Source organism: Pieris brassicae, chromosome 10, assembly GCF_905147105.1.
Source record: "Pieris brassicae chromosome 10, ilPieBrab1.1, whole genome shotgun sequence".
In the NCBI taxonomy this organism is placed as follows: Eukaryota; Metazoa; Arthropoda; class Insecta; order Lepidoptera; family Pieridae; genus Pieris; species Pieris brassicae.
Genome location: NC_059674.1, coordinates 14995193 through 15014361, shown reverse-complemented (window position 1 = coordinate 15014361; position 19169 = coordinate 14995193). Strand labels below are relative to the sequence as shown.

The 19169-nt window shown below is 32.0% G+C and overlaps 1 protein-coding gene across 5 annotated transcripts in view; it reads left to right on the top strand.

The window, feature by feature from the left end:
* Nucleotides 1–19169, top strand: part of LOC123715125 (probable nuclear hormone receptor HR3) — a 69876-nt gene that overhangs the window by 3600 nt on the left and 47107 nt on the right. The window contains exons 1-2 of one of the 5 annotated variants that reach the window (XM_045669975.1): nucleotides 4148–4302; nucleotides 7946–8109. The exons of 1 other annotated variant lie outside the window; for it this stretch is intronic. In XM_045669975.1, coding sequence (XP_045525931.1) covers nucleotides 8019–8109 — 91 coding nt within the window. In that variant the 5' untranslated portion in view covers nucleotides 4148–4302; nucleotides 7946–8018. Of the gene's footprint in view, nucleotides 1–4147; nucleotides 4303–7508; nucleotides 8125–19169 lie in introns of those variants that run through there. 3 more of the 5 variants (XM_045669973.1, XM_045669976.1, XM_045669974.1) reach the window with 3 other exon arrangements.

Genomic DNA, 19169 nt, shown 5'->3' with positions numbered 1-19169 from the left:
AACAAAGTTTGCAACATTATTTACCATATTATAAAAAAGTTTTTTGTGAATATGTAAAAATAAGTTTAATACACATGTTTTTTTGCGCAAGATGTAGTTTTTAACACTATCATACGGTGATAGAAAACGTCGTAATGAAACCGGCATGCCTTAAACCAATAAAGGTGATGGAGGGTGTATATCAGGTACAAAAGCTTGATCATCTACTTGCCTATTACAAATGATCATCGAACAGATCAGAAATCTAACGCCCAAACCTAAAAGGTTGTAGCACCATTAGTATATATACGAGTATAGATATAAAATGAGAAATATATTCTTTATAAAGTAAGAGTCATTTTGATAGTTAATTCACGACTTGTTATGTCGGTATGTCTTCTATATATACATCTATCTTAAAAAAAGTAAACTATGTATATCTTCGTAACGTGTAAAAATTGTAGACAATTATCGGAGCGTAGCAGTGACGTAGCATCTTGATACTACGAAAGTGCTACGTGTCTGATTTTTATGACGAGGTTAAGTTCCCGGCTTGTAAGTTCATTAGATGCGCTTAAGTAGTGTTTAGGACTTTTCAGCATAGAACTACATGCGCGGACTTTCCACTACCATTAATACTTGCCTTGTTTTTGAATAGAGTAGATAATAGAGAAAAGTGTAATCTAGACTTTATTTCAGTACAGAACCATAATAAATTTAAGGATTATGAATAAATTATAATTAAATACTAATCTAATGTAATTTGATACTAAAATATACTGACTATATTAGTTATACTAAATTTCATTGCTCATGCAAAAATATTTTGCGACAGTAACAAACATTTGTCAGCAAATATTATAATTTTACTATTGATAGATTATACAATCCGTTTTCGATTTTACGTGTACCTATACAACTATTTTTGAATTTAAACATTAATTATTAAGGCTTTTTCTATTAAGTTCACTGTCACTTGATAAAAGATATTCTCATATAAAATCTTGAGTATATTAGTCCTAATAATTACAATTGTCACAGATTAACAAAAAATATGATAATTGATAACTATTGCAAATAAAATATAAAATGCCATGTATTAAATTCTATACGAAATTTAAAAAAAAATGTATTTCCACTGATCTCTTAACAAAATAATAATTATGTAGAAATCAACATTATATATATAACAATTTCTTGAAATCCTAAAATATATATAATAATTAATCATAATAGTAATTAAAAACTCTATTACAAATAGGTTGTGGCAAAATTCATATAGAGTGTGGAGTTAGGAGTCCCTATATAATGAAAAACTCAGATATATCAAAGTTTTATAACCCTTACATTTTCCAAAACGAATCGTTATTAGTTTTCTTGGCAGCATACTCTATATCTCTGCCAAGTTTTAGAGCGAAAACATTAAAACAGTAAAACCACATAAAAGTTTTCGTTTTTTGCGTTTTTCTATGATTTGTCACATTAAGTGGTTTTCCTTAAGCATTGGGAATTTCTCCTAGGTCATCAGAATTTTATAGAACTCATTCAATGCCTATATACGTAGCCTTATTTATATAATTGGACGATTAAATAGATGCATTGTATTACGTCAATCTTTCCACAAGTACGAGACACATACTTAACAGATTTTGCTATTTAGAATTTGTGTTTGATTTTAATACAAAATTAGACAGTAGGCGGCAATTTATCCGCCTTCATATTTCTGCGTTTTAGATTAGAAAATGTGTAGTACTATTTGCAAGGTCAAATAGTAGTCTAGTTATCAAGTCTTTTTACAGTGAAATACGATTTAATTTTCCCTAATTAAAACAATACAAGTATTCTGAAGTAATTCTGAGTTAGTTCGACTTAGGATCCTTTAAAGACCAACCAATTCTGAAAGGCCGGCAACGCTTTTGCCTTCCGCCGGTGGTACCACTTAACATCCGGTGGCGCTGTTAGATGATACAAAATATTTGTATATCACTCGCTATTACGAAGCTTCCAATTTTGAGTAAATTTAATGTGTATTTAATATTTATATTCGATCAAAGGTTTACAGACAGTATTGTTATGTGTCTACATAGAATCTAATTGGTGTTTTTATTGTATATATTTTATTTGTATTTTTTTATGTTTTCCTAAATTATCATACATTTTAGATAAAAGACTTTGTCACATATACCATAAATTTAGTACCATATACAATACAATACAAACGTGGTAAACTTTAATAAATTAATAAACGGTGGTTGTAGAAGGTTCTTTCAGGCCTTGGGATAAATCCACGATGCCAATAGATTAGGTTTTTTTAGTTCATTTTTACATACTTTATCGTTCGTTCACACCACTGATAAATTATCTGTGATATTATGATATGTTATCGTGTGAAATTAGGGCAGTGTATGTTTACTGTCTTACTTTTAATTTGGAGATCTTACGCACTCGAGTTGTTTCGTTATTTTAGAAATATAAAAAAAAACCGAATTTGTTTATTTACATTGATACAGCTGTAAAAATTATAATTGTACTAGTAATTAAACCCTTACTGAGACCCTTTCTTTTAATGGCCAAGTGGGAAGAAAAAAGGAAGAGCGTCCACCAGAAACTCCTGGGTCTATAAAATGAAAGAAATAGCGGGCAAATTTTAGATGATAATAACTCAGATGCGACATCCTCCTCCTCGGAAGCCTTCAATCCGTCACCGGTCGTGTACTAATATTAAATATAATGTTTTCCCTTGGCGTTGCGAAGAGATATGGGGTCACTCTGCATCTTCTACCGCATTTACCATGGAGAGTGTTCAGATTAATACCTGCAGCTGAGTTTCATCATCGGACGTCGAGGCAGAATACGAAATTCCACCCGTATCACCTTGACGTCTGTCGTTCCACAACTGAAAGTTTTTTACGGCGGTTTTTTCCGCACAACACCACTATGTGGAACCAGCTACCCACTGAAGTATTTTCAAACTTATTCGACTTAGGGACCTTCAAGAAAAGAGCGTACCAATTTTTGAAAGACCGGCATCGCACTCGTGCTCTTTCTGGCATTGAGATTGTCCATGGGCGGTGGTGTCACTAAAGTCAGGTGAGCCTCTTGCCCGTTTGCCCCCAGTTCTATTAAAACAAATTAACTTAATGTAATCCTTATTATGTACTACTCGAACACAGGTTATCTTTATTAAAAATGGAACGTTTAGTTCCATTTACACTCAATTTTGACCTTTACTTGGCTATAATTACTAGACAAAAAAGTCCTATGATATGAAGTGTAGAGCTGTCAACTCTAGACTTATGTTTGTAATAAATTAAGTCCTCAATAAACCAAAATGTTTTTGCTACGCTTGATGTCCAATCTTAAGAGAATAATAATAATTCCGCACTTAAGCAGATGCTAGTTTTGTCTCTTACACAGGAAGAATACGAAATGAGATACAATTTGGAATGCTTTGTTGTAATCTGGTTTCGTTTTTTAAGAGTTTTCTTTCAAAATGACCCTTTCCCTCTGCTGACCAGTCAACCCGGTTCGTGTTCAATGGACTTTACATGTCCTGTCATTTGGGGATTCACAAAGGGTTAAATTTGCGAAAAAATATGAGGGGACCATGTTTTTTTTAGAATTGTATTGATTTCGAAAACCAAAATGTAAACTACATTGCTTTTATTGAATAATTTTTTTACACTTACGACGTTTCATAAAAAATGTGTAAAAAATTGCTTTAAACTATTATTATCGAGTATTTTGTCTAACTTCTTGAAGTTAGCATACGTGTAAATATAACCGTTTTAAATGAGTGTTAAATTGAGTGTATTTTCTAGGCTTTTCTCTAAATGTTACTTACATTTTATTAAAAAAACAAACATGTCCGACGCGTCTGAGTAATGTAAGTGACGGTTTAACATGTTCGGTTCTAATTAGATAGCATTTAGAAGCTAAATTGTCTCTGACAATTTTAGGTTAGCTATGATTGATGGTAATGTCAACTAAATCAACACCTGCTTGGCTTTATAAAAATTAAAAGTAAAAGTAAGCGTTCGATCCTATATATCGTATTTCATTGCTAGAACTCTTCAAATTATTGTGGCCAGTACCTTCACAGTCCTGCTTTGTATGACTGTCGACCATTCGCTTGCGCTTACAAAATTCAGTTTGAGCTGCAGAACGCGCGCGCGCGGCCGCCTTGCGCCGAAATTCAAATTTGGAACCCGAAATTGACAACTTTGACAACTGTGTCGTAACTTTTTATTTTTTTTGCAAGTGGCCAGTGATTTTTGACTTTGTGTGTTCGGAACGGATTGTACCAAATGCATTGCGTTGGATGTGAGTAATAGTATTAAGATTGTTCGTCCGTTAAGGGTTTCGTAACTTTAGTTTATGGTAATTGTAAACGAGTATAATAAAAATAAAGTTTAAGTTACAAAATTTATGAGCTATTATTTAGCGATAACTTAAGGTTGCGTTCACTGGATTTTTGAAGCTGGAATAATAATTACCCGTATATTAATTATTTTATCTATCACGAAACTTGCAATTTATCAAGGTCCCGTGTTGCATGAGATGTATTGCATAGTGTGGGAGCGAGATGGCGTTAGCGGCGACCTTCTGTTCGTAAGAGAGGTCCGATGTTGGGAAATTATTGGGAAATAATTTTTCTCTTTCGGCATCGAAGGGCGTTTTTTACCATGTTTTTGACTTTTTTTATTTGCTCTAATACTAGGTTAAGGTTAAAGAGATTTTACGTTGTAACTAAGTTATTGACGCAATGATTAAATAAGATTTGTATTTATAACACAGTCGCTGAAAATATTTTTATATACATATTAATAAATTGCTGATTATATGTTTTTAAATTTTATACTTATTTAAAAATAGACAAACAAACAAACTTACTTTTTTAAATTCAATTATTAGGTGAAACAGAATATTTAGTAAGGATGAATAACATTACGATTTATTCTAACGTTTTACAAAAACTTTTGAATGGTGAAAGCTTAAAGATCTCATCGCAAAAAAATAGTTTCTCTTTTCCTGTTACGACTGTCCTTTCTATTTCGACAGAGCCAAATATATGTATGTATATATACTTAGGTTTGTTTACCTAAAATATAGTATTTACTACAGAACTAATTTACTAAGTTATTAATGAAATTTCATCAAAATTTCCCAATAATAACACGTGTAGCCATTAACGTTAGTTTAAATTAACGAAACATGAAGCCGAAAGTACAATTATCAAAAAGAATTCACTAAATTAAAAAAAATTAAAATTTGAATCTAGTACAAAACAAAACTAACAAATATGAGCTATAGAATTCATATTAAGACATGCCAAAAAAACAAGAAAGAAGGTTTAGATCATATTAAATAATAGTAAATAATAAATATTCGCTGAATATTATTTGTTTGACGTAGATAAAAACAAATATCGGTTCGAACAATGAAAAACAAAAGAGAAACCAAAAACGTCAATCGTCAATACCCAAAAGCCTCGCATCCGCCTTTTGCTTTTAGCATATCTCTTATAATGTGTAATAATAATTATGGCATCGATCAAAAAGGCTCTCTCCAACTTTCACACAAGATTTTTGGCTGTAGCAACTTTCACTAGCGACGCCGGCGCAAGGCACGAGCGTTTACAGTTTGTAACGCCTTTGTTTTGTTTTATTCTGTTATTTAAATTACATACTTCTCCGCTGCCTCTGCGAGCCAAAAAGTGTCGACTCCGACTTCTTGCCATCCCTTGTGCCACCTCCAGTATTTTACGAGGCGTTCCGCCATCAGTAAATTCTGCTCCTCTTTCATGGTTAGCGTCCAATAAGCAATAAGAGTCTTCACCTGAGTTTTTTGAGGGAATCATTATACATAATTATTAAGAATAAAATAAAACTCTGTAAAGACAGCAATTGTCGTTCCAGTTCAATCTGTGAACTATTATCACCAGCATAGAAAGTTTATCTGTATCATTTCGATTCTGTCCTAAATTTAATTAACATATCAAAATATGCTGCAGATATGGTCCGACCCTACTAACACTTCATGCTAATTAATTGTTTGGTCACTATATGGTTGTTTTTTAGAGTATGCTTCATTAAATCGTTCTCGCTTCAGCGTATAGCTTATACAGAAACCACCAAAACGTTTGAATGTGTGAGTGAGCGGCCGCGACGTAACATTGCGTAATGCAGCGCTCGCACGCACTGCAGAATGCTGATTTGTCAAACTATTTATAGATATAGCGGCGCACCCGGCTTCTCTTGATATCAATGTGATGCCCACCCGGTCACCTATTAATGCTTACGACAGGCGGTTGTCAATATAATTTAAGCTACGACCATTTTGACAACCGATGTGTATTTGAACGTAACTTCGCACTGGAGTTCTATAATTTATGAGTTCAAGGTTTATTCTATCCATAAAAACAAATTTCTGTAAAAAAATATATATATTATATAAATACATAAGACTTACCCATCAGGACTTAATAATAAAAAAATAGTCTTTAAATGGGTAAATTATTTCAAAATTTACACGAACTTGTCAACTTATGTAATCTGTGCACTTAAAATAATTATACATATAATCTGTGCATGTATACAATGTCAATGTTGTATCAACATATAAAGTTTGATTAGCTTTATGATTGAGAAATTAGGCAACTAAACGTTTTCTTTTTATTGAGAAAAAATTGACTAAAATATCTTCTATGGTACGTTAAAATAACAAAAAAGAAGCGCTCATTATAGGAGAAAGAGTAAAAAAAGGCTTTCATTCAACTAACGCCGAGTTCTTGTAATTAAAACATCCCTATTACAACCATGTAATATTTTACGTCCTTACATAACCTTTGACACATTTTCCGAATACTTAAACTTTAGTTAACGAAATACAGCGAAACCTTCGGCAAAGAGGCATTTTGTGTAGCATTTTTTGTGTTTTATAGGCATGATTTCAAATCGCTGTTCTGCGACTATATAAGTCCTTTCATTTGTGAAAATAACTATGAGAATATTTATGTACAAGGTTCTTATATTAGGCTTTGTGTTAGGGGCTTTGTGAAATGTTTGACTGAATAAAAGTTCATTTTACGGAAAGTCGGAAACATCAGTCTGTCGAACGAATAAGAGAAGAAACAATACACTTAAATTGAATCACAGAAGGCAGATACAATATTCAATAATCAAACAATGGACGTGCCTGACAAAACACCTAGTTAGATACAGCCTAGCAACTAAAGTACCTAGGGAACATCAAAGTGAATGACATAATAGAACGGCGTTCATAGCTATACGTATACTGCAGCTCCATACAGCGAGAAAGAAAAGTACCGTTTAGTTCATACCACGAAGCACGGGGATCGATGCCGGGCCTGCGCATTACGAGCCTTCCCCCACCCCCCACTCAAACTGAAATGCATCGCGATTGCACTCAGTGCATGTGAGAACGCCTCTGAAAAAATCCAACACTATAATCAAAAAAAAATCCATACTATGTGCTCCCAGTGTGACGCTATCTAACTCGGTGGCATCTTCAAGACCAGAACGAGCAAACGAACTATGAAGAAGAAAAAACGGATCGCGACTCAAATAAATAAAAATAAAATAAACCACAAGCCGCACCTAGACAATATAACACATTTATTCCGCTAATTCCGATGAATTTATACTCGATATTTAATATAATAATCACAACAAAAATAGCTAATCAAATAATAGTTACACGTTATCTTCCCGAGCAAAAACCTTATAAAAACGAAAATTTTAGACTGATATTTAAATCCGAATAACGTAGTAAAATTTAAACAAATTATAGTATTTACATTAGTTGAGAATTTGAGAAAGTTTATATAGAAATGTATTTATAAATATAGTGATAATCGCAATAATTACAAATCTAAAACCGGGGATCAGTGCGTAGCCTTAAGTATTATAGCGGACGAACGATTTTGAGACTAGATTCATTACAGTGTATAAAAATGGATGAGCGGTTCTGAGTGGAATGAATAAATTGTGATCGTGAGTTGGTCCGTTGGACCCATTATGTTGAACATGTTTGATATGTGGAACTCGGTCAACACCAAGCTGGAGGCCCAGAGCAATGTGCAGCAGAGCCAGCAGCCGCACACTTCAGGTGGGAGCATTAAAGGTAATTTCATATTAAATCTCGATTCGACGTCGAAGACTGCACGTGAACTTCATCTCTTGCAAAACTGACAGACTTTGATAAATTCGAATTCACATAATTCCTTGACTAGGCTTTCTTACTTTTTACTGGACTCTGATTTTGGGTGACATTTAGATTCAAAAATTGACTTTCTTCCAGGACTCGACGTCGAATTAATTAGTTCTAGTAGACACCGATATAATATGTGTACGACTTAGGAGACTCCAGGATAAATGTACTAACTTCATTCATTGCATTCAATAGGAACATTTATTAAATAGAACTACAAAGTCAGTCAGTCTCAATTTCACTGAACGTAATATAAAATGTATAAATTCAATTAGAAGCAATTAAGATTCGATTTTTAAATTGCATAGACTGAATCCAAGTAATTTAGCGAGGAGATATCAGATAAAAAACGTTCCCAGAATCATGTAATAATTTCCACAGAAAGTTATTCCATATTTAAATCGAAGTGAAACGCTTTGACATTTCACTAAACGAAGCCGCCTTGAATTCCATTTTCAAACCTCATGACTTATTCCTTTTCTGGCACTGGCTGAAAGTATTCATCCATTTTAAAAACGTTCCGTTTTGACTTTGTATCAAAAGAGATTTTTGTCTTTGAATACAAATGATACATTTGTTATAATTACTTTATATAGACTCAACATGTCAACGTCAAGGAAAATCTATAAAAGTAGGTAATCAACCGGAACAAACATGTTATACATTAATTGTTGGTTGTTGGGCTTTCCGTACGTTTTGGTCAAGATTAGACCTATAGAAATTGCTTTGAGTATAACGAGATTGCGTGGGCGAAATCACATAAAAATCTCATATAGAAAGTTCGTTTCCGGTATATTAATACATAATTGTTTCTTATTTTATTGCGTAAGAAAGAAAGTCGCCAATTAAAATTCGGTAACTCCATCTTTCGTGCTTGCGTAATTCAGGCTTTTCACACTTGGTATTTTTGAGACGACTGTCTCAGACACGATTTTAAACGTATAATGATTACAAATAAAAATAGTGACTTGGAAAAATATTACTAAAAAGAAAGCTGCATTATTAAGAGACAACTATAGTAACAATTCCTTTTTTAATTATGAGTTTTATGTTTTTCATGTGAACAGTCACCCTTGTATTGTATTGGTATCATCAAAGTATAGTATAGTATTTATATTTTAATCAAAATTTAAAAAGCAACAGATACTATAAAACAGAACAGCTACATAACCTACTTCAAAAATCGAACAAAGGCTCCGCAAACAAAAAGATTTTTCTAAATAAAACATTGCTGTAACTGTAATCGTATTACCGTAAGGGTATTATCTGTTAACTGGTCATTGACATGTCAGCTATTCTATATAACCGTACAAGAGTTACCTACTAACTGCCGCTCCATTTAAAAAGATTCCTATTTTTTTATTGTGTAAATCCTTCTTATTAAATAATTTCTTTTGTGCCAGTTGTATTTGGAGTAAATTGACATAAAATTATAAAGAAATACAGAGTATAATACTTCTATAAAATATTTATTTTTAAGAAGAAATGAATCAACTTTAGGGCTAAAACATTAATATTGCTTTATTTATTTATTCACTTCAATAACAAATATTGTACGGTATGTACAGGTAGTATAAAAAACTAACCGCTATAATACATTAGGCTAAACATTATAATCTGTGTGGAAGATCGCGCCTACGCATTAGTATTAGCTTTCACTCGGTCATGTAAAGAATCAAAAAAATATTGCGTAAAAATAACTTTCATTTTCAAATGCATTCCACAGGAATCGTTACCTTTTACTTTCTTTAATCAATAAACGATAAGTATTAAAATTAATTGACAAAACTTTCACAGAGTAAAAATAAAGGACAACGTATGCCATTTAACGCAAGAAAGCAAACGTGATCCGGTTTAACGTCAGTCGTTGCGTAACGAATAACGATACGTAGCGAAACTGTATCGTTGCTTCTTATAATCATCATCCAGCTTATATACATAACAATGCTTGTTAGTAGCCCGCAATTGTAAAATAAGGTAATGCGGAGTCATAGAAAAGTGCTTTTTATCAAATATCTTTAGGTATTGTATAACTAACGGAGATTGAAAATTTTGATTGAAGATGTTTCCAAGGATTCATTGTTCATCATAAAAATATACTTTTGTAGGAATTTCTCGAAATGTAAAAGTTCTATAGTAATTTATACATTGTAGAATACAAAATTATGGACTAATAATAGTCGAAGAACACGGTACTAACAAAAAATATACTTCTGCTTTAAGTTATTGATCAATTTTATTTGTATTTTTTAAGATTTTATATGACTTCAAAAATAGATCACTTCATAATGTTGTGGTATATTAGTTATGTGGTAATACCTAGCGTATAACTGCTAACAAAACATGTTTATTGCAAAATAGACATATATTATATAATTTGTATTATCGCAAAAGTGCAATACATATCGAATTACATACGTATTCGTAAACAATATCGCGTAATTAATTAATTTAGATTCCAGTGTAGAGATGCCGTAAGTAACATAACATAACATATATTAACAATGTTTGTCATAGATATAAATAAAAAATAATCGTAAAATTGGCTGGACCTATTTGAATATATTTTTGAATTTATTTCTTGAACACTGAGGAATGTTTTTATCGAGAGAATAATTGAAAAGTATACAATCAATTTAGTACTTAGGTTTTTTATTCGGAAAAACGAACAGACTATGGGGTACCAAAGCAAAGTTGGTATATAGCTAGTAAAAAGGTAGGCTAAGTAAAAAGATCAATGTTCGTTGGTTAAATCAAAAAGTTAATCTAATTTCCAGTGTAAACGCATAAAATAAAAACATAGTTAGTTAGTTAACCTAAAGTTTGTGTGAAAAGTAAACAAAAGCTAGCTCGCTTACAATTAGAAGTACCAGGAACGCATATTCTTAGAAGAGCACTAACCTAAATTAGGATGCGGCTATCTACAACTAGTATATTATGTAGAGTCAGCTTATTTAGCATATTCTCTTAGTATTGACGTATTTTATATACTTAGCAAGTTTGAATCACGATGTTATATGTACTATGTAATTTTACATAGTTCAATTGTAAGTTTTACATTAAAATTGTGGTTCGCTTCATTTCGTGAACATAACTAAAATCTCTATTCTTTATACATTTTAAATTTTCAGAAAGTTATCATTAACGGTGTTTTTTTAAAGGTACTACGCTCTTTTATTGATAAATCAATTTATTAACAAAATTATTCTATATGAATTTAATTATTAACCTTGGCAGGAATTCGACTTCGTAATAAATAAAGAACCAAAAATATTCCCAGGTATTTATTTTATTTACTTAAATTGTCAAAATTCTAAGGTTAAATATCTAACAGTTGCAAGTACTAGGCAACTAGGAGAGCATGACATATGACAGCTAGCACTAAGTCTAAACGCAAGAAAAAGTTGCCTGGCCAAGACCCATTTAGCTGGTACTTCGATGCGCGCTCGCCTCGTCTTGGTACTTGCAACCTTCGTAGTTTATTGACATCTGTTTATCGCCGTTTTAGATATTTTTAAGGTCGTCCTCTTATTTAGATAAAATGCTGGTTTTATGTTTGTTTTAGGCACTCATTCTAAAGCGTTTAAATAAAAAAATATTTTTACTAATATACACAAGGGCGTTTACAAGAATAATGTTATTTACAAACTACTTCTAATTAAAATTTAGGTATGTACAGTTTGCTTAAATTATTTAGATGATAAATGTCGCTTTAACACGTAATTTTACATCGTTTACTAGTCAAGGTTCAAGGGCAAAACTGATGACAAATAACATAATTTTAGTATTTATGTAATGTAGAGGTAATCTTCAGTACATTAAAGGCTCGAACTAGATGTCATATTAAATACTTTTCTTTTTTTTACGTCATATTTGATGTTTTTTTTTCTGTTTGGTAGAATATTTTAGAGTTAAGTTAACTTATTAAAATTAAAAAAATTGGTTTAAAATTTAAACTATCAAGTGCATTAAAGCGCAGTATCACGTATCTATGTGCATGCGTAACATACTCGAGTACGTACGAGTAGTTCGACTAGCGACTGATAATATGATAATGTTAGGCTCATGTGTGCGTGCGCCTGCGCTGCTGGAGCGTTTACTACCGAACCGGTACTAGGTTACTGATTATATGTACTAAATCTAACAGAAGGCTGAAGAAATATTGCGAATAAATTAAACAAAACAGAAATAATTTGAAATTATCAAACTGTCTCTATTTTAATCTTACTCGTTGCGTGATTATACATTTCGTCACAATTTCTAATAGAATGTCAAACGGATTCTAAACTTTTAAAATAAATTATGTAAATTGATATTATGACACCGGAAGTGAGTTTTTTAAGGCAATAAAGAAAATCCTCTTTTTTCACCTCAGAAAGTATATGATCTTAGTAAAAAATAGCCGATGATTAATAATAATAAATTAAAATTCAATTAGATGCTCAATAAAAAAAATGACGTGTTTCACAAAGCAACTACTCATTAAATTTTCAAATTAACAGTACGGAATTACGAATAAGTAATTAAATATAATATTTGACTTGGCTACACATTCAAGCTAAACCCACTGAAGTTATGAAATGGTTTAACACTCTCTTGTTAAATCGATATACGGATAGAAAGTTACTAAAGCTTCAAACATCAACAAAATCGTACTGGCGTCAGTCAACTCGTCCTTTCAAACAGCCTCCTAGAGCTAATATATACGTGCGTGCTGGCTCACATGCTCTGTGACGTCATACATTGTAGAGTCTAATGCAAGAAGGGATATTTCGAGAAACAGCAAAAGGGCTTGGTCATATCATGACTAAAACAACTATTAGCTACCTTTAACAAGTTCTCCGTACTTATCTCGTAGAATTTAATTTTATCCAAGGTCCGATGTTTTTTATTTAAAATTGATTTAAGAATGTTAAAACATTGTTTATAAGCTGTCTTTACTGGTATTTAGAATCATAGAGAATACAGAATTTATACTTATTTAACAAAAACAAAATTAATTTAAAACGCCGGCAACGCACTTGCCTTCTGCCAATGTGAGTGTCCATGGGCGGCAACTTAACAACTCATGAGACTTCTTCCCATTATACAGTCAAAAACGACATCGAAGGGACTTTAACTACGGTCGTAAAAACCGATAGTCGTAATAGTCGATGATGTTGTTATTAAGTACCTAATACAATAGAATTCAGGCGGGACCTTTGATTAAGGATAATATAACCGGTATGTTGTTCTAAATGATGTCGTCGTAAACGGTTTTGACTATATATATGTAAAAAAATAATCCCATGTTGTTAAACACTTCAAGCGTTGTAAAGTATATCGCGTATAAGTTTAGTTAATTGTCACTAAATCAATTTCCGTTCAATTGTTGTAAATGAAGTGAAACTCGACCTTAGACGGATGTCGAAACCCGGCATATTGAAATTGTCGCAACTTATTGCTATTTTTTTAAACAATTGATAGGCGAAACCGGGTTATACGCTTGTCCTTGATAGACCGTTTCTCATTCTTAAGGTTGGTTAATCAAGTAGCGCTAAAATATATAGCCACAGATTACATCTGTTCCATAGATTATATAATGTTATAGTCGACTCAGAAGAGTCTGACAAGTGTCGTCGATTTTTTGCGGCCTACGCCAAAGTTTGAATTATGCACATTTTAGGGGATTTTAACATACGACCGTACGTACGGCTTAAAGTTGCATACAATGCCAAAACTGCTCCTTATCACATCATATTACACGCTAGGTACATTATTTATGAAAGTCAGAAAAATCTCTAGTTATAATATATATCTCAACATTTTACTTAAACCATATCTAGATATTATATATATTATCTAATTAATCTCTGTAATAATATTATTTACTTGTACAAAATATTACTTTATATTAGTCTAAAAACTTGTCCGTTATTTAATCAGAATTTATTTTTCAAAGTTCAAGGAATAGGATACATTAAAATTTATAATAGCATTTGTCTACTTCACTGAAAACTTTTGTTATTAGAAGTCTGTAATATTATATATCAATGTACATCACTAAAATTTTATAAAAACACAATTTAAATTTAATTTTGAATCCTAATTTATTAAAAATTCTTCGAGTGTCGCCATCTCTTATTACAAGATGACACAAATTATTTTCCTCATTAAAAGAGCTTTACGCGAAATAAAATTTTAAATTTCGAAATTCGCGACAGGATAGCACTACGAGCGTCTCAATTAAAACAGTACAAGACTTTCATACGAAATAGAGCGTTGTTTACCAGTAATAAGGTTGGATTTGGCGTGTGTCTACTGACGGCTCGTAGCCAAGTCAAAAGTATGTCACTGAGACTGAGTTGAACAGCCACGCAAGGCCGCTCTATCTATGAGCGCAAAAGTGCGGATGTGCGACCCTTCTATCGTTAAATCATAGATTTGAGTTCCATTTTTTAATGCGCACTACAGCTTTCTTATTCACAATATATTTAAGTACTTTAACATAGTTCTAACGGATTTAGTTTCATATTTTTAATCGACTTGAAAAAATAATCTATTGCAAGTATTCTATTTGCGTTATAAATCATAGCGAACACAAAGTATTTACGAAATTTCCAAATCGTCAAACTCTAATCGATAACAAACAACTTTTACACAAAAAGGTCTCATTCTTTAAAATTGAAACTACACCAATAAGAACCAAAAGTATTGAATATAACTGCACTGGCAACACTGACGTGAAAATTTATAAATTACTGTCATGGAAAATATTGTATATATGGTACTGTATGGTATGGTATGGTACACTTGACAAAAGTATTTTTCGGCAGTTGAATTTCTATGTATATGGGTCATGTGACCAGGCGCGAGCTCATTCCGATATTGCATTTATGTGCAGTGTATATGTCTTCTAAATGAGGAACTTATGACTAATTCACATTAAAAAAGTGGAACATAACAAAATTATTTAAGACCAATTTCAAAATGGCGTCGAAAATCCACAGCTTATCTATAGTTTTCCCATCAATGTGAACAACCTTACACCAAGGTTGAAAAGGCACGCGACAGAATATAAGTGCGAATGCAACATTTTCTGATGCAAATTAAAAAAGTTAAATTTAAAATTGCATCTGTTGTGTGTTTAATTTATTTAAATTATCTGTTTTAGTAAATAGATTGCCATCAAATCAATTACACAATATATTTATTAATACTTTGCTCAGAGTACAAAATAAAGTAATAAGATGGAAACCGCCTCAAATAAATTTTATCATCTATCAACTTAACATAGTCTGTGCGTCTATTGCGCAACTTTGAGTGTAATGTACTTTGACATATTACCAACACTTTGGTACGTTGAGATTCGAACATTTGAAATGACAATGTTTATTTATGGACAGAGCATGCTAAGAACATATTATGTTCTATGACATCAATCACGGTACCCCAGTGTAAAATTTTAATTTAATATGAATCGTTTTCTATCTAGAGATACAAACATCAATATTAACAGGACCTTATATTGTTTTTATAACTCTAGAATGTGTCGAAAGTGTTTTATTTGATTTTCTTATATTTCACTGTGTTAACGGGGGAAATTCTGGGATAATAGTATAACTTTATAGATGTTTTATTATTTGTTATCAAAATCATCGATCGATTATCGTGTTCAAATCTTAATTGGCTGTAAGATGATTCTCGTATATTATGCAGGATACTAATTAATGCTACTTAATTGCGCCCTTCACCGTATTTCGGTATCACGCGATTACAACTGATCGGACTTTTAGTATTGACCCTGAAAAATTTTGCTTATAACATTTTTAGGGCATAGTCCTAGCAAAGTATAGACTTTGCTGTTTTATTCACTAACATCTTGAAAAGTTTTCTATTTCGTAACTATCGAAAGCTTTTATTTGACCATAAGCTTTGTTTTTTTGCGTTAAACGTATTACTATTGCATTTATTTTTCTCTGGTGCTAACTGCAATAAAGAATATTTAATATGATTGCCAGGATTTATTATTACTCTGCATATATTTCACTTATAACGGCTTACTGTTTTTAAGCGATGGAATTATTCTTTGATTAATTCGAAGGTTCTGGGTTTATTTTATTGCTGGAACAATCACAAACAAACACAAGAACAAAATTCGCTTGTATATTCTAAAGTAGTCAATGGTCTCTTTACACAAAATTATTCTTATGCTGTAATAAAAGAGACTAATTTTATATGTACAAATAAGTGATAAGTTTGTAATAAAAAACGATGACGTAAAAATACCGCCCTGTTCTGCGCCTTACGCGAATTCGGATCAATATTTTACTTCCCATAACTACTAGTACAGATAGTATACTCCTTCCTCAAAGGCCGAATGTGTCCATGGGTTGCGATGACTGCTATACTGCCTGACACACGCCGTCCACTTTTGGATCTAAGGCAAGCCGCTTCACAGTTCGAGTAAATGGTAAATGCGTACATAGAAATAAAGTCCATTGGTGAACGACCGGGGATCGAACCTACGATCTCAAAGAACACACTAGCACGCTGTAGCCGCTAGGCCAACACTGCTCACGGTTTAAAAACGCGTCTGCGTGATATTCGTCACCGAAAGTTACAACAATATGAATATTTCTTGTGTAGGTGTGTAACCCAAACCTTGCCCATGGGAATGCTATAGAATTCCTACAGGACACACATACTTGTGTATTGTGCCTAACGTATATATACCATTAAAAAGTCAACCTTCGAACAACCGGTTCATTATCTAACGGTGAAAGTTATTTTTGACTCATGGTTTTCTCCGCCTGTTTGCGTAGTGACGAAATCGCTATAGAGATCGTGATATTATTTGTTTAAGCCATACAATGGGATCCTAAAATCGTAAGTGCTAATTAACACATCTGCGCCTTGGATAGTAAGAAGACGGTCATATTCTTGATTATGTTTAATTATTTGATAGAGATAAAGAAGATATCTGGTTTTCAAAATATGTTTTAAAAGGAATTGTTTAGCCACTGAAGAACTTCAAATATAGACATAAATTTAAAACGACCTTCATTATTATTAATTCGAAGGGCTATATGATAATATTATCTTGTAGGTACATCATTCTAAAAGTAGGGAATTTAAAAAACAAGTCGCACCTGCTCCAAATTTCCTTATTTGTTTCCGCATGATAGCATATTTTATTGCGTAATAGTCGCATAGATTAATAATTTTAATCGAAACAGGTCATCTTGGTACATTCATATTAGATATAGTAACGTAGTACCTAAAGTACTACAATTATATTGTATAGTACTGTCCACCACTATGTTTTCATAAATACATAATTTCATCCTTAAAAATATTTTTCAAATGACTAATAAATCTAAACTTTTATGGGAAGTACAATCAAGCAATGCATGTGCGTTTTCAACAATTACATTGCCTATCAGATAACCACCATATTATCAGTTCAAATTAGAGTGAAAATGAAAGTAAACCACTTCCGAAGTAAAACAAACGAAAGACGATGATATCAGTGAAATCGAGGTGTAAACATTTGACAATGTACGTAATTTAGTTGGCCAATATACATTGACCTCTTATCTGTCCACTTAAATGGTTCCGACTTCAGCGCGCATAGGTCAATGTACACTGGGCAGTTATAAGATGGCGGTAAACGTGCGAGTCGACGGAAATGGCCGAAGTTATACGAACACGCTCGTAAGTGGGTCACACGCACACATAGTTGTGACGCACACTAGCGTTACGCGCATCGCGTTGTATTATGTGTATTTTTTCGGCGTTCACACTGTGTGGTTTTTCGTGACTAGTCAATGCGTTCTTAGCCAAGAATAATTGTTGAATGCATCTGATACTGTATAATCATTAATAAACGCTGTGATTGTGTTCTCATTGAAATAGAATTAGTAATAATTTAATGTGCTTACAGTAACTTAACTTAATCATTTTGGGCAATGTTTAAAAATAAAACAAGGCCGTTGACAAGAGAAAAATTACATAATTTTGTTTGTTACGACATTGTATGAAGGATTTTTAACAAGATATAAAAAAAAATTTGGTGCTTTTCTACTTTTATGAATTACCATAAAACCGAACATTTTAAGTTTTTTGTGGCAACTATAGATATATTAATATATTGTATTGTTATTTAGTATATAGCTTAAATTTCTTGTTTTTGTTATTATGTGATTTAATGATTACATTGCGTACAGAAGATATTATTTATTTTAAAAAAACTTGATATTAAAACGTTGCGAGTAGTTTTTCAACAATTGTACTGTCAAAGTCATTAAAATCTAAACGAAAACAATCCATAGTATTATTTTAAAAGAGAAGGGTGTAGGCACAAGTGTACCTATAGAAAATTTACGTAACCAGATGTCCATGTGTTAGTTCAATTACCAATTCTGCACATACAGTGTTTAGTATCTGCATAATGCAGCTACAATTTGGTCAATGTCGTATTTTTAATCATTCTAGCTATTTTCAATGTGCGATTGATGCACTTACGATATTCCTTTTGATTTGCTCTTTAAAGAAAATGTTTTGTATATATTAGTTTTTATTCATTTATTAATGATTACATTTTTATTGAGATCTCTTCTTTTGTAAAAACACGTGGTACTAATGCATTCATAAACATTTTGTTCACACTTTAAAGAAATTAAAACGTTATTATGGAATGTTTATATCAATATTCTCTGTTGAACTGTTTTTATAAATTATATTTGTTACAATTTATTACACTCATCCGTTACTTTATTACTTGTTGTAATCTGCTCTTAAAAATAGTCCACAAGGACAGAGTGTCTTCCCCTTGATAGAGACTGTAAGTAGTGTTATTGGACATGTATATGTTAAATATCCTTTTTAGTAAATTATGCTAGTTTTTAATTTTTTATACGTCTTAAGTTAGGCTAGATCGTAGAGACAGAGACAATTTATATACAAAAAAATTGTGA